The sequence below is a fragment of the Chelmon rostratus genome, chromosome 11 (genome assembly GCF_017976325.1).
Source record: "Chelmon rostratus isolate fCheRos1 chromosome 11, fCheRos1.pri, whole genome shotgun sequence".
Lineage (NCBI taxonomy): Eukaryota > Metazoa > Chordata > Actinopteri > Chaetodontiformes > Chaetodontidae > Chelmon > Chelmon rostratus.
In genome coordinates, this window is record NC_055668.1 from 23,899,925 (window position 1) to 23,915,250 (window position 15,326).

General features: G+C 39.3%; 1 protein-coding gene across 1 annotated transcript in view; it reads left to right on the plus strand.

Moving 5' to 3' along the window:
- The first annotated feature begins 530 nt into the window (after positions 1-530).
- Positions 531-15,326, plus strand: part of nckap1 (NCK-associated protein 1) — a 33,460-nt gene continuing 18,664 nt past the window's right edge. The window contains exons 1-2 of the mRNA XM_041947127.1: positions 531-820; positions 12,313-12,423. Of these exons, the coding sequence (XP_041803061.1) occupies positions 713-820; positions 12,313-12,423 (219 nt within the window). The 5' untranslated portion in view covers positions 531-712. The remainder of the gene's footprint in view (positions 821-12,312; positions 12,424-15,326) is intronic.

The window sequence follows — 15,326 nt, forward strand, 5'->3', positions numbered from 1 at the left end:
ATCCTGCTCAGGGTGTGGCTGATAATGCTGTTGATTTTTGTTTTATTTATTTACTAATAAATCTATCTATCTGTCTGTCTGTACAAAGTGGGCAAGTTTATGTGTTGTATTTTACCACAGATTTAAAATGCAGTGATTTGTGAAATATTACTCACTATTTTCTTATAATACGTGTACTATAGTTTACCTTTCACATTTCACATTTCACAAATATTACACATTAATGTAATTAAAAGGACTTATGATACATATCCCTTTCGTGTCCTATTGAAAATGCACGATGAGGTAGTTTGTTTTCATGGCTATTAATTTAGTGAAAAACCAGCCTTCATATAAGTATATCAGTATGAACATCATGGTAAGGAAAGGTACTACCACATTCCAATACTGAAACTGGAATATCGAATCGTGATCAATTGGGGCACCACCACGCTCCGAGAATGCTATCAACGAGGGCCCTAAACGCAGCAGGAGCCAGCCTCGTTGTGAAAACCAGGACAACTCCTCATCCCTGTGACCGAAAAAAAAAAACAGGCAGGGAGACGGTGGGGTGGAGTACAGGAAGCTGCTGTCCCCGAATATCTGAACATGGGCAAAATCTAATAACGCCATAAATCAAAGCTTCTTTTTTCTTCATTTACGGGCGAGAGGCTGCGGAGATTTGTTATATTTTTCTGGATTGAATTTGGAAATTTAACCGAACGGCGAGAAGATGTCTCGGGGAGTGATCCAGCCCAGCCAGCAGAAACTGGCAGAAAAGCTCACCATCCTCAACGACAGAGGCATCGGGATGTTGACCCGTGTTTACAATATCAAAAAGGTTCGCACACACACGCAGCTATATCCCCATTAACCACATAGAGCTGTTAACAGATTTATTAACGTTATATGGACAATATCTGAACCTGTATCCCAAACGAGTGTCAATATTAACGTTAGGGACAGTATGAATGCTTGATTAGCTAACACCGATTGGTACTGTAACGTACACGATAATGGTAGCTAGATTAATTTACTCGTGATATTTTGTACACCAGCCGCTGTTAATAATGTTTTTAAAAGGTAAATATGTGTCAGTAGACTCACGTTATCCTAAATGTGTCCCCTTAGCAACCCTGGAAGCAGGCAGTGGGCACTGCTAGCCACAAGCTGTCGCGTTAGCTTGCGGTAAAGCTGTCCATTAGTTTTACGATGGAAACTGGATTTTGGTTGCAATAAAGACAAATATAGATGCTTAATGTGAGTAGTATTATAACTGTCGATCAATCAGAAACCACATCAAAAACGGAGACCGACAAATTAAGCCCGTGAGATGATATCGGCAAACCTTCAGGCCTGCAGCAGCGTAAATTGCTAGCTAGCGTTGACTGGTAATGGCGGCGGCTGCTGGCTAAGCTAAGCACCGCTAAGCTAGCAGTCGGGCGTCGTCTCCGCTCCACCGAAGCCAAAACACGAAGCTCACCAAAACACCAAACCACAAATACAGCTGCAGTCTCATGCTAACGGGTATTAGTTCAAATAGTCAGTGTATACATCTTAGAGTTTTTTTCAACTTAACTGGCAGCTAGCCACATTAGCAAGCTAGCATGCTTGGTAATTGTGAGAAAATGTAGCGAAAGTAAAAAGTAAAGGCTGCTTAATGTCTGTGAATTTGTCCTTTATTCGTTTAAGTCATGATCAACGTTAGCTACTGGTAAAATATCAGCCAATACTCCGTAGAAGAGTCCATTGTGATGTTAAAACCTACCCACTTTATCAAATAAGCTGTCAAAAAACAACAACAAAACAATTCAGTGCATTCTATAAGAATATAATGTTCAAAACCTAGAAGAGCATGAAGCTGTTTTCATGTGTTTGGTCTTGCTTTATCAAGCAGGTGTTTTGCTCACTGTATGTGCAATCTGTGGTGGAATTGTCAGTTAATGAGTGAATTGATCAATTAGTTAATTGTGTTAGCACAAAGATATAGCATTTGATATTTTAAGCCCCTCTCAGAAACATTGACAAGATATGTACTACTAAGTTGTCTGCATACATCGTCGCAGCGCAATAGACACAGCAATATAAAATATAGCACATTTTATTATACATATATAGTATTACACCAGTGGTTTGTGTGTGGGAGGAAAAGAGTAGTGGGTCTGTTTGTGTGGGACAAGCCTTTGTGCCTGGGTATGTATGATGAATAAAAAAGAGGGAGGGAGAGAGAGAGAAAGAGGTCAGTCATATCCTACCAGAGTTTTAGAGAGTACAGAGTAGATGTTTAATGGCCTGAAAGGCCATGCTGTTTAATATTTACTGGCATTTGAGTTGTCCTATGCTGTTCAGCAGTTATTTCCAAAATAGCACGATTTTTGTTGGGGGTCTGAAGGTACCTGGAGTCTATCATCATCAGATAATTTGATTCTCAACTAAAAATGTTGAATAATTAGTAATCGGCAGAAAAATAGAGTAAAATGTAAACCTTACATTCTGAGCACATCTGTATTCTCTGTGGAAGTTGTAAGACAGCACAGGCAGTCAGACACAGTGACTGAGATTTTGCTGCTGATAACTCTTCTTAGTACGCCCTTCCTTTCCTCCCTCCTAACTTCCTTTTTCTTTCTGTCTGTCCCATCATCCTCACAACTGATCTGCTTCATCATAAGAACATACCCACCCTGAATTTCTTTTCCTTCCTTTAACCTTGTGATATCTGAAAACTTTCCATCATACAGTAACAACTACATCCCAAAGCTAGAAATGAAAGAACTGGGCCTGTGATGCAATCGGTGGGCTCATTCTGGACCGATTGTGGTACCCTCAGTAGTAATTTGAAGACCAGTGTAATCTTTTCATCTCCTGAAATTCTCTCATAAATTTCCTGCTGAAGTGCTCACAAAGTTGTCTCTAATTTACAATCAGTGGAGTAGCTTTATTATGTTTCTTAATGAAAACACAGGTGACAGACTTGGTTGTCTTGTTTCTACCTTTGGGAGAGTGTAAACCATGCTCACTAATGGTAATATTATCATTTAAGATCACAGCAATGTTCTTTTAAAGCATATTCACTCATTACCATTGATTAGCTGCAGAAAACCTTAAAATCTGTTCCTTAGATTTCGGTAACCGTCACTTTAATTATTCTTGGCTGAGTGGCATTAAAGTTTCTGTTTTGTTTTTCAGCCAGTGGAACTTCTAACATCATATTTTGTCTCACAAACAGCGCTTACAGGGTGTTTATTCCTTAACCGTACTTACACTCAGGTAACCCCCATAGTCTCCAAGCTAGTGTGCCGTTAGTTAAAAATATTCATTTTCAAAATTGTCATAACTACAGTCAGAAAATTTCACAGTGTCCATGTAAGGAGTAAACTTACACACAGTGAAGTGCTTTTAGCAGATATACTGGATGTTCTTTAAATATTAGAAGTACAATCTACTGTGGTACTGGATATATCCACAGGATGGATTTGCACATTATAATGCAGCTTGGTGTAATAGCCCTGCAACAGAAACCAACCTGTAAAACATTAAAATGATTTTATGTGTGAAATGTTGATTAAGCTCAGTGTCAGTTTTGAGGCTCAAGTTTGTTTTTTCAGCAGTTTTTAAATGGTTTCAAAAGTACCAATAAGTGAAATAAACATCTCTCTGACACAGCTTTTAGTGTAAGATTTTTAGGGGAATTTCAGAACTTCAAGTGAATTTTATATCACTCATAATATATTTGCATTGCATATTGTTTACCAATCAGTTCAACAGATATATATTTTTTAGCATAATTCAGTATACCTCCTTCCATTTGCTGGACAGTCAGCATGTCCAATTGAAGAGGATATTGCCCCCCCCCCATCCGTTTCCAACCAGTTCAGTCTCCAGAATACATTTGCTACGTATTTTACAAAAATGATTGTTTTGTTTTTTGACGATGCAGCGGTTTGTTTGAGATCAGGGTTTTCTTCTGCTGGCTGTGTGGTGCCAACAGTTTCTCCTGCTTCATGCTGCATACTTACTGTAGCTGTTCTCTGATCAACAAAATTTGCACTTTTTTTGTTGCCCAGAATACGCTGGAAAGTGTAGCTGGGTAATACTGTAGGCTTACCTGTGGTGGCTCAGAGGGGACAGAAGCTGCAGTCACACGTGAATAATTACAAATTATAGACTGACATTTAATGAAGTGCACCCATGATTACTAAGGTTGTTTTTTACCTGTCATTTCTAATTTCAAGGGCATTTTATAAGCTGTTAAGGGCAAATTACCCAAAACCTTCACAAATTTGTCATGGTCTGAAAAATAAAATGCAGCCCAAACTGAATTTCATCAGACTGTTGGCACATTGAATATTTCCAGTTATTCTATTCTATATGAAGAGACAAAAGTCAGTTGGAGTGACCTGGGTAACAAAGGGGCAGTCGTGCCATTGGGGGCTGTGAGTATGCAGTGCATCAGTGAAATCACCTGTTGTAGTGTTTGGCTTGGATGAAAACCTGCAGACTCTCACCCCTCCATGACACTACTGCACGTCTGTGGTTTAGATGGTAGCAGACTTCTCAATGTGTGCTGTGGCTGAAGTGTTTGCTGAGGGATTCCCTTTTCTCATCGGTATTCAACACATCCTGTTGGAATTACATTCTGAATTCAGTCAGTTTTTCATCACTGCTTTAAAGCAGAGCCGGTTATTCACTGGACAATTCAACACTGTGTATGTTGCAGGAAGGAATGAAATCAGAAATTTTTATTCCAAAATTCCTAAGTCTCTAAATGTATTCATAAGAAATTATGTGGGTCAAATGTAATGACTGGAGTGTTAATAACTCACCCATTTTGTCTCACTGTCTGTTTTCCTTAACTGTTCTTGTTCCTCCTTTCTTCTACTTTCCAAGAAGAAACTCATCAGATAAGAAAACCTAGCAATCAACAGTATGTAGTTAGTCATGCATGTTAAAGCTTCATTAGAATGGTCATTGAAAGATATAAACTGTTAACAGCCTGGTCCTGGTCTGCTCAAAACACTGTCAGGATTTTATGCCATTATAACATACTGCAAGATGGCTGGTGCAACTTTGGTTCAGGTTACTCTAAAAGCAACAGAAGTGACTAACATCAGTTTTTCAGTAACAAGGCAAGAAAATGATGATCAAACCAAGGTTTGATCCTATGTGATGCAGCCAGTTTGATTTTACTTGCATAACTATATCTTTCATAGAAATCCGTTAAATTGAATGCTTTCAAGCTGGTCTAAGGACTTTTACATGTACATTAGGGGTGGGTCGATAATGGCCAAAATCATCTGTATATCTAATTTACATCATGGTAATAGTACAGTATCGCAGCAGAGTAATTGTTTCTTAAATTTAATGAGAAACTTTCTTCAAAATGGAAGCTTTACAGTTCCAAATGATAACAACAGAGGTGCAACAGAGGTGCATTATCGCCACCAACTGTCGCTCTCAGGTCACGTGAGAATGCGGTGAGCAGTCCTGTTGTCCAAATCACGTGGCCTTGCGAGGCAGCCGGATTGCTACATCACGTTGCCCTCCCCAAATATATGGCAGAGACACTAAAGCTGTTTTCACTCATCTTTGCACAGTGTCCACAAACTCAGGTCCGGCATTGTTCAGAGTTTCCACGCATATTTGTCCATGTCAGAAGCATTCTCCCTTACTGGAAAATCCTCTGTTTGATTTAGACTAGAGGTGGCGCCTGGGTAGAGTGCAGGAGGAGGAGGAGGACACATCTGTAATGATGACTGCTTTTGCATTGATATCAATATGACATGTATTTGGACATATACGCAAAGTCAGCAAAGGAGTGAAAAGCAATACACAGGCAAGCAGCAAAGAACATCAGCAGGCCAACTTGTATGTAACAGTATTGCCAATCTCAAGTGGTGGGCAAATTTTTACCATCACACCGCCCAACTGTTAATATGAATGAACGTCCGTTACTTTCAAGCCCTTGCCAAACGAGTTCACACAGTACTGATGCCAGGTAAATATCCCTGTATTTCACATTATACTAGGGGTTTTAAAACTGGTGTCTGTGGTGATGTCCCTGCACTGGCCACAGATAGTGATGCATTTTATGTCAGCCAGAGAGATTGCAGAGCCTCTGGCATCATAAGCAGCAAAAATCTGATGATATATCAGCTGATGGTAAATTTACATATATACAACATTCATATAGAGCAGGAGATTTTACAGTTGAAAAATTAACTTGTCAGCACTCTGTGGTCCACAAATGATGGAGACACTTGTTCTAAATAACCTCAAACCTAGTTTGGTATTTTGTTACAGAAATTTCTTGTTACTGATCGGCTGACACTGATACACATATACATACATGATTTAATGCTGACCCACATATTGGCCCAGAAAATGTATTGGTCTAGCTCTGTATAGAATTAGCAGCACCATCATTAACCATCTAAGACTGGAGAGCAGCCAACATCAGTTTTGCTGTCAGTTCCCCAGAACAACGGCTTTCTTTCTTGACTCACTGTTTTTTAGTAATGTTAGTCCACATTAGTCCATCATAGTCCTCCTGGAACACAGTAGGAGCTGACGTTTGTTTTTTTTTTATATAGGTGAGCTAAATTTGTGCTACTGGAAGTAGACCAGACCAGCTGTAGATGCTATCTGTGTCCAGAAAGAAGAGAATCATAATGCTACATGTCCGTATAAACGATGAAATGATAAGTTCAAACATTTGTTAGAGCATCACCAGCAATGAAGCGCCCAGTGCATCAGCCATCAGGGAACATTGCATTGTCAGTTACTAAGCAACAGCCATGGAGCAGAAGCAAATATTGCAGCCAGTGGAAACTGCAGGGGCCAAACTTTTATCTTCACACTGTTCTTTATAAGACAGGGGTGCTGCTGACAGTGTGTCAGCCATGTTACTTCAGCCCTTCCACACTCTTTCAATGGATGTGCTATTTTCAATGTGTCTTAGTGCGTAGGTAGGGATACTACACCTTGTTTTACTTTTGAAGTGTGCGTTAAAACAAGTGTTAATATGATCACATGTCAGCACAGCATTTGTTGTTTTTTATGCCCCTAACTAAACTCACAGATATGCAGAAAACACCTGGATGAGAGCAGCTGTTTTAAGACGTGCATGTGTGTGTGAGTGTTTGTGAGCGAGTGTGTGTGTCGACCAGTGATCCAGCAGTTTGTCTGGGTGGGCTCTTTGTTTTGATTTCTTCTCTTCTTCTCTCCGTTCCAATGCTTCCCCCCCTCTCCTATGCAGCAAGGACAAGTTTGGAAGGTTTGCAAAGTTTATCACCTTCCACTTATGAAACCCCACCACCCTTCCTCAATTCCCTCCTCTTCCTCCTTCCCCTTCCCTCCTCCTCCTGGCTACCTGTACTGATCTGTTGGTCCTCTCCTTTGTGCCTCACTCCTCTTCATGTCTGAATCTGTAATGCTGAGAGTAAGGCTGAGCTCCATTCACTGTCAGTTTTACCAACCTTCAATGGAAATTCAGTGTGTTATTCATTTGCTTATGATACAGCATTCACACACATTGTTTTTCTGTCTGCAAAGCAAAAGGCAAAACCAGATTTGACCCTTTTTGTGAGTACCAGAAACATCTAAAAATTAATAGGTGGTTAAGTCTATGCTATGAATATGGTATTTAAATAAGCTGACAAATGCTTTGATCCTCAGTGTTTTTCAAAATTAGTGCATATGTTTTAGCAATAACGGCTGGAGTGTGAATCAAAGCCACCAGATTTTTTAGTGATAGTCTTACATTCAGTTTGATTATCACAAATATGTAAAACATTTATTTAAAATGTGCATGCATTTTACTTAATTATAGAAATGTTAAATATTGTTACTGGACAGTATTTTCCACTGTTTATTAGTAGCCTGCAACTAATCATCACTTAACCACTCCTATTAATGTTTTTGATTGTGAAGTCTACTTCATAAATTAACTGATGAATTTATCATGAACAGTTGCAATATCTCAATAAGCACTTTTTAAGATGATGGTTTAATCCTACAACTTTTTTGTTAATTGGTTTCCAAGCGTTCTGGCAGACAATAATGCTGACAAATGCAAAGGATGAGCGAAGATCACTCTACTGCCAGCAGGCAGTCCAGGCAGTCATCCAACTCTTAGCTGGTTGTAGAGGCTCTCTAGTGGTTCTGTTCCTCATCACGTGGAACCATCCATTCTTTGGAGCTCTTTTTTTCCTTTTTTTGCAGCAGTTAATCCCTCCTTGTGAGAAAAGAGAGAGCTCACACAGTGTGAGGAATAACAGGCTAAAACTACTTCATCCCAGTGGGGACACATATGTTGTGTGTGGTTTATGTACACTCTGAAGGATTACTGAAAAGATGCCATTGGGTGTTTGAATATTTCATCCAGTAATCAACAGCTGTAATTAGTTTTCAAATGTAGGTTACCCTGGCACAGTGCTATCTATCACAGGGTCCCCTGCCATATGTCGGTCAATGTGGGGACCCTTTCAGAAGCTCAGCTGTCAGTTGCTACCCGGAGTGAAGAAATGATGGTGGAGGCGAGACTAAGGTCTGTTCTGGTATCCAGGCAACAGTTCCCTTACTCCTCCCTGACCTCTACTGATTCTCAGCTTATGCCCATGCCCTGTTCCTTCATTCACGGCGTCCCTCCTTCCATCCATCCTTCCATCAGCCCCCACCCCACCCAAACCCAGCCAGCCAGCTTACCGCACTAGCCACCACCAGCACTAATGGACAATACCACACCATATCAATGACAGAAAACGATTAATTAATCTTCATGCTTTTGTTCTGTGATGCAAAGCAACGTAGTAGCCAGTTCTGTTCTTTACTTCTGAAAGTCAAACAATAATAGCTGAATAAGTAACATAAAGCTAAATCACCTGGTGAGATGTTGCAATGGTTGTATCTGTAAAAATTAACCTAGATCGCTAGTGTTTGCCAATATAATTTTGAAGGATAATTTTGCAGGTTTTGCATGTTTTAGCCCATTAATTAGAACTCATGTGTAACTTAACTGCACATTACTGCCAACCATTCTCCAAGGTTCGGATGCTTACATTGAATATTTGGCAGTGTGTTGTAAATCGCCTTTATCTCTTTGTCAGAGTCACTGTCACCTGTGAAGCAGTACTGACAACAGTGATGAAAACTGTTCCATTTTCTTGCTTTCAAGTGCTTGTGGGAATTTCTAAAATCTAACATGTAAGAATCAGCTGCACACCCGTATAGTAAGAAAATCAAAGCAGAAAAACAAATGTTTAGAGTGTGATTTTGGTAGTCGCTCGCATTATAAAATCACCGTTGGTAGGTTACCCACAAGTCTTGGATGTTGGAGCTTCCTACAATCATTTGAAAACACCAACAAGTAAGTAAATGAATTAGTTAAGTTTATTCATAGATTATCTATCTTGAGCAAGCATCACAAAGTGCTTCATAAATTTAATGAAGAGATCATCAAATACGTTCAGGCCCGTCTGTACGAGAAATGTTTTCAGGCTTCATTTTAAAAGCTACATGATCAACCTTAATGTGTAAAGGAAAGCTGTTGCAGAGCCTGTAGACCTGAGCAGCAGAAACTCTGTCTGCTTTAGCTTTAAGTCTGGGCTAAAACATGGAAAACACTTGTACAGTCCTTTTGTCAACATACCAATGTTATGTAGTAACCGGACAGTGTTTTTCACTCTGCAGTTCCCCGGCGTGAGTCAAAGGGTAACTACATTTTAGTGGCAAATGTAGAGACTAGTCTGTGGTGTAGGGTGAGGCTAGTGGTGTGTTGTCATCAGAAGAGCACTGTGTTAGCAACGAAGCTTGTGCTTTTGCAATTGCATGGATTTCACAGTCACATCTTGATTCCTTGTTTCTCATTTAACAGAGTTAAAATCCAGCCTGCCTCTCACACACCTAAACAGATTTTCTTTGCCAGTCGCTATTGAGTAAACACACAATGACCTGACAAAAAGCATGGATGGCTCTTGAAGTTGAAAATCTGGTCAGGTGTGAGAGAAGCGGGCGCAAGGAAACAAGCTGAGACTCAAGGTCCAGTGTGTGTCATCGATGGGTATTGAAATCATGTTGGTGTTGTGTGTTTTTCTGTGTCAAATCCCCCAAGTGTTTTGTGTGTGAGACCCTGCAGTAGTAGCTGTGTTTCAGACCCAGCTCTACAGGAGCTCAGCATGCCTGTTTCTGGTGTTTTAGTGAATGAACTAGCTTCAGCTAACAGACTAAACAGACAAACTGAACTGGGTTGCGGCTTGGTAGCTAGCATGATACATGTCGTTTAGTTGATTTTGCGTGTGGGTTAGGATATCCTTTTTTTCCCCTTTCTGAATAATTTGTCTAGTGAATTAAACCTACTTGCACCATTTTGCAACCCATATTGAATTATATTAAATGCGAAGTGGCAGCAGATGCCGATCAGTGTTTCCTCTTAAACTTGCAATTTAACCAGCAACGTCCACAGTCGTGGCTCTAATGTGATTCTGTAGTAGTCGTAGCTAATCTGTAAATTTAAAGGACGAGGAGGCTTTAAGTCCTCAATGGCAGCAATGTACTGATCTCTGTGGGTTGAAGGTTTCCAAGTCTGTTGCACTGACCACGGCGATTGTCAGCAATGCAGTGTATTGCACTTGGAACAACAATGCAAACTGCAATTCCTGTGCAATGTTAACAGTTTCGCGAGTGTTAAGTAAAGTGAAAATCTCAGCTGCTGTATGTGAACTAGCATGTGTTGCTGTTTTGTGATTTCATTTTGTACTGGCTGATGCTGGAAATGTTTCAGCTCCATGCAAACTGAAATCCAGGTTTATGGTTGTGGTGCTATTTCAAGCCTGTCGGTTCATTAGCTGTGATGTTTTATTGGGGGTAGAAATATTACAATTATAGTTTAGTTCTGTGTTGTTAAATTCATTTTGGTAACTTCATGTTACTTTTTATGGCTTTTCTAAATGTGTGCTTCCACTTTCTAAACTTAAACCTTAACCACGAGGAACCGAATCCTCAGAACGGTCAAAGGCACTGACCTCTTCGAGGATTGTTCCTCTGTGTTGCCAGCCAACAAACTATACATTCACTCTGTTTATGGCACATGCATGGACCACATCTTCACCATTCACAACTACACTACCCATAATGCATGAGTGCTGTCGCTTCCTGCCAGAGTCAGGGCAGTCAGGCAGATGCATCAACACCTACAGAGGAATAGATGGTTAGAAGGAAAACGCAGCTCTGCAGGTGTAAGTGAAGTAATTGAAGCACTGCTGCTGTGCAGAGGATTCAGCTCGCGTAGGTGCAGATGACAGGAACCATTCTGAGAAGACTACTTATCTCCATTTCTCTTTGGTCATTTCTCAGTTGACCTCCCTCTCTGTGTGCCCCTTTACTTACGTTATAGCTTTCTTTTTTTCTTCTCAGTGTTTCTCTCTCTCTCCTTTGTTTCATTCAGTCTCTTCTTCATTCTGCCCGACCATCACTCTGCCTGTCATGCAGTGGTACTAACCAGTGATGGCTGAGAGACAGTGTTTGAAACTGAAACCTTCTCATTACCTGGGACTCTCTCAGTGGTTCTCATCCTTTCTGTGTTGTGGACAACTTTTGGCGAAGCAGAACTACTGACATTTCTGGACGATCAAAATGAGGCACACTGAATTATTAGATTGTGATCCAGACTGGAGGTGATCATAATGAGAGCCATCATGTACAATATGTTGTCAAGCCTGTAGGAAAAAGTGTTATTGCAAGTATTTTTTTCTTTTTAAATCAACAGTTCAGTATATAGGCTCAGCTCTCTGATGTCTCTCCACAGCTCAGCAGTTGAGAACCACTGATGAATTCAGGCCCAGTCTTTCTACAACAGTTGAACCTGGTTTATCCAAACATGAAAACCACAGACTTCCAAATGTAATTCAGCAAAGTGGAAATCTACCCTGCTGATTGGACTTTGGAATCTCCTTGTTAAAACGTGATCTTAATGGCAAATTAAGACGGCATAGAACACTTGCATCAAGTTTGTGTGTGTTTGTTTTCATGTCTTGAATATGCCTCTGGTCTTTGAACTTCACTAAATGTCAGTGGTGTCAGTATTTCATTCACCTGAACCCCCTCTCATATCCTGGGCCGAGATAAACCAGTTTTCACTGTAAGCACTAAATGTTTCCCTGGTGATGACCACACATCTAACATGCCTGACCATAAGGAAATAAAATGTTAGAATAATAGAAATAAATTCAGTCAGAAATGCTGAAAGAAAGAATAAAAAGCATAGGTGTTTCAGTAGCAGCAGTGTACTTACTATGTTGTTTTGTCTCTCCTCACCTCTTCTTCTCCTCTGCTTTCCAGGCATGTGGTGACCCCAAGGCTAAGCCCTCCTATCTTGTTGATAAGAACTTGGAGTCTGCAGTTAAATTTATTGTCAGGAAGTTCCCTGCTGTGGAGACACGGAATAATAACGTAAGTGCTGCATGTCCTGTATGTCTGCTTTGTGTTTGCATGAAACACAGAGAGCAAGAAAATGAAGGAGTGTCTGTTCATCAGTGTGACTGATTTAGCTTCAGGTGTGTAGCTATACGACCTTACACGGGGTTATCTTCAAAAGTTTAATCGAGACTGTAGGTTTGATTGTTAGATGTGTAGGTGTAGCTGATTAGATCTGGAAAATCTATAGAAAAAACCTGCTGCACTACATGCTTTATTATATTGTAGCAAATTATGCAATAGTTATCAAAAAGACAGGATTTATTTTTTAATTGCATACATCCAAATGACTTTTATGTAACTAATGGCAGTAGAAAATGTAAGGATTATTTTAAGTTTCAATCACAACATTTACACAATATTCAATTAAGTTATCAGTCATATACTCTGTTTAATGTCATAAATAATCACAAACCCCACCGTGTGAAATACTGAATTTTTATAAAAACGAGGAAAGTATCAGAAACTCTTCTCATTTGTGAAGCCCTCAATATTTTTTATTAACAACTAAGAATTAATTGATTCTGATTAAAATCAATAAAAAAAACTTAATTGATTCTGATTAAAATCAATTTATCATTTCTAATACCAGTTCATGTTTATTTTCATATGCAGGATAACCATGTTAAGCCTTGTGTGTGTGTGCGTGTGTGTGTGTGTGTGTGTGTGCGTGCGTGCGTGCGTGTGTGTGTGTGTTTCCAGGTATGTTGAGTGAACTAAACCAATCATTGCTCATCAAATATGTCTTTCAGCTTTACTTGTTAGCTTAGCTCATAGCTTTTGGCCTATGTGTTTATGTGGAATTGTCATTTAGCAAACAGCTTTGTGTGAGAGTGTGTGTGTGAGATGGTGTGTGTTGTGTTTGTGAGAGTGTTTGTTTGTGTGTGTTTGAGAGAGTGTTTGTGTGTCTAGCTAACTGCTTTATTCAGTATAACTGTGCAATAATTGTCTCTTATGTTGTTTTCTGCTTTGTTTCTGTGTTTGTTTGTGTTTTGCATGCTAAAACTTGGCTTATTCCGGACTTGTGCTTTTTGGTAAGTTTTTGTATCTAAGTTTCTGTAACTTTTGTATTTTAGTTCATGTACCTAAGTTTTGTAATAATGTAATTTTTTGTACCTGTTTTTAAAGCTGTTTTGGAGTGTGTTTTGCTTTGCTCCGCTTCCTCTTCCTCGCTCCTCTCTGCTGGCAGCATTTTTACTTTTTATCCCTCATCCACTGAGTGACTGTGTGGCTGGTGTAACTACCTGGTTTGCCGGCAGGCTGACTGCTGTTTGGTCAGATGACTTTATGACCAGCTGGCTGGCTGTTTGTGTGACAGCCTGACTGCCTGCGCTAAGGAGTGTTATGGGGCAGATACACTAATTTATTGTCTGTCACTACTTTTTAGTGATGGTTATGTCTGGACGGGTCTGAGGTCCTTATGTCAGTTAGCAGAACAAGAACAACAGTATAGGGTAACTTACCATTCAAAATGAAGGAGAATGGGGGGCAGAAAACCCTCTAACCATCTAAAAGAAACAATTTAAGATAAAGAAAAAAATCTTTGTGTTAAGTAACAAAAATTTGAACTCCTTGGTGCAGCAGCGGTGTCACACACTCTTTACACTTTTTGCACTTTTTCCACTTTATCTCACATGGTTGCACTGGTTATAGTTCCAGTTCTGATCTGAAACAACACACACACACAGCTTTGGGGCTGGGTTAAATTTACATACAGTATGCTTCAGTCATTTCTGTTATGTAAATAAAAGCTGCTTCTCTGTAGCTAAAGATAGAGCTTTCACGTTGCTTTTTACACTTATGGACTTTATCTTTTAGCATGCTAAAAAGATTGGTTTGACAATCTTTTCAAACTGAGCTTATTTTCTTGTCTGGTTTTGGAAAACATATTGCATCCACAGTTTAACTGTTCCAGACATCAACAGGTACAGAAAAAGGTTTTGTCCTTTGATGCTTCCTTCACTGATTGAATTTCCATCTCATTTCTCTTTTTAAACTCTGACTTCTAGAAAATGCAATCAAGACGCTGTTGGGCGGACCGCCTGGCTTTGCTTTGATAGTCAGATTTTACTTTGGTCAAACGTCTTTATTCTGGTGTGTGTTCTTTGCAGCTGTGATGTTGAACTTCAGACACAAGCTGCATTTGGAAAGTCTGTGCTGCCCAGACTTGAATTCTGATTCTGTCCCCAAACAGGAATGATTTGTTTATTAAAAGTTTGAACACATTTCAAATTAAGTTAATAAAAATAAAAAGATGAAACAGAACTGAATAATGTCACTGCGTTATCCCACAGAGACAATATTCAAAAGTGAGCTGTCCTGTAGGTCAAATGTCCCAACACATATTCAAATGAAGAAAATGTTCTACCAAAGTAAAATGACTTCTTATACATTTTTAAAGTGAGGTCTTTTTTAATCAGTCTTTGTATCTAGTTATCTGTGCTTCTCTCTGTTTGTGTTAATGAAAGAAAAACTAGAGTTTTGCTTGCTCCAGTATCACTGAATTATTCAGCAACAATATATTATTTACATCAGTTTGCAGTTAATTTAGACAAAATTAAGAGAAACTGTAATTCATTTGTACAAGACACAATAAACTGTATTGATCCCTGAAGGCAAACTTAGTAATTGGATTTTTTTTCTTTTAGTTAGATGGCTGAGAATAACAAATACGCAGATATGTCCATCTCTGGTTTTTAAAAAATGCAATATGGAAGAGAATTTGGTTTGAGTTTGTGTGTGAACGACTGATTGGTTACGTTTTCATTTGAGACCATCAACTGTAGTAAGGACTTTAGAAGAGAAAAAGGTTTTGAGTCAGTCAATTTGATTAAACACAAATAGTTGGATAGGTGAATATTTAGCTAATGCATGTAACA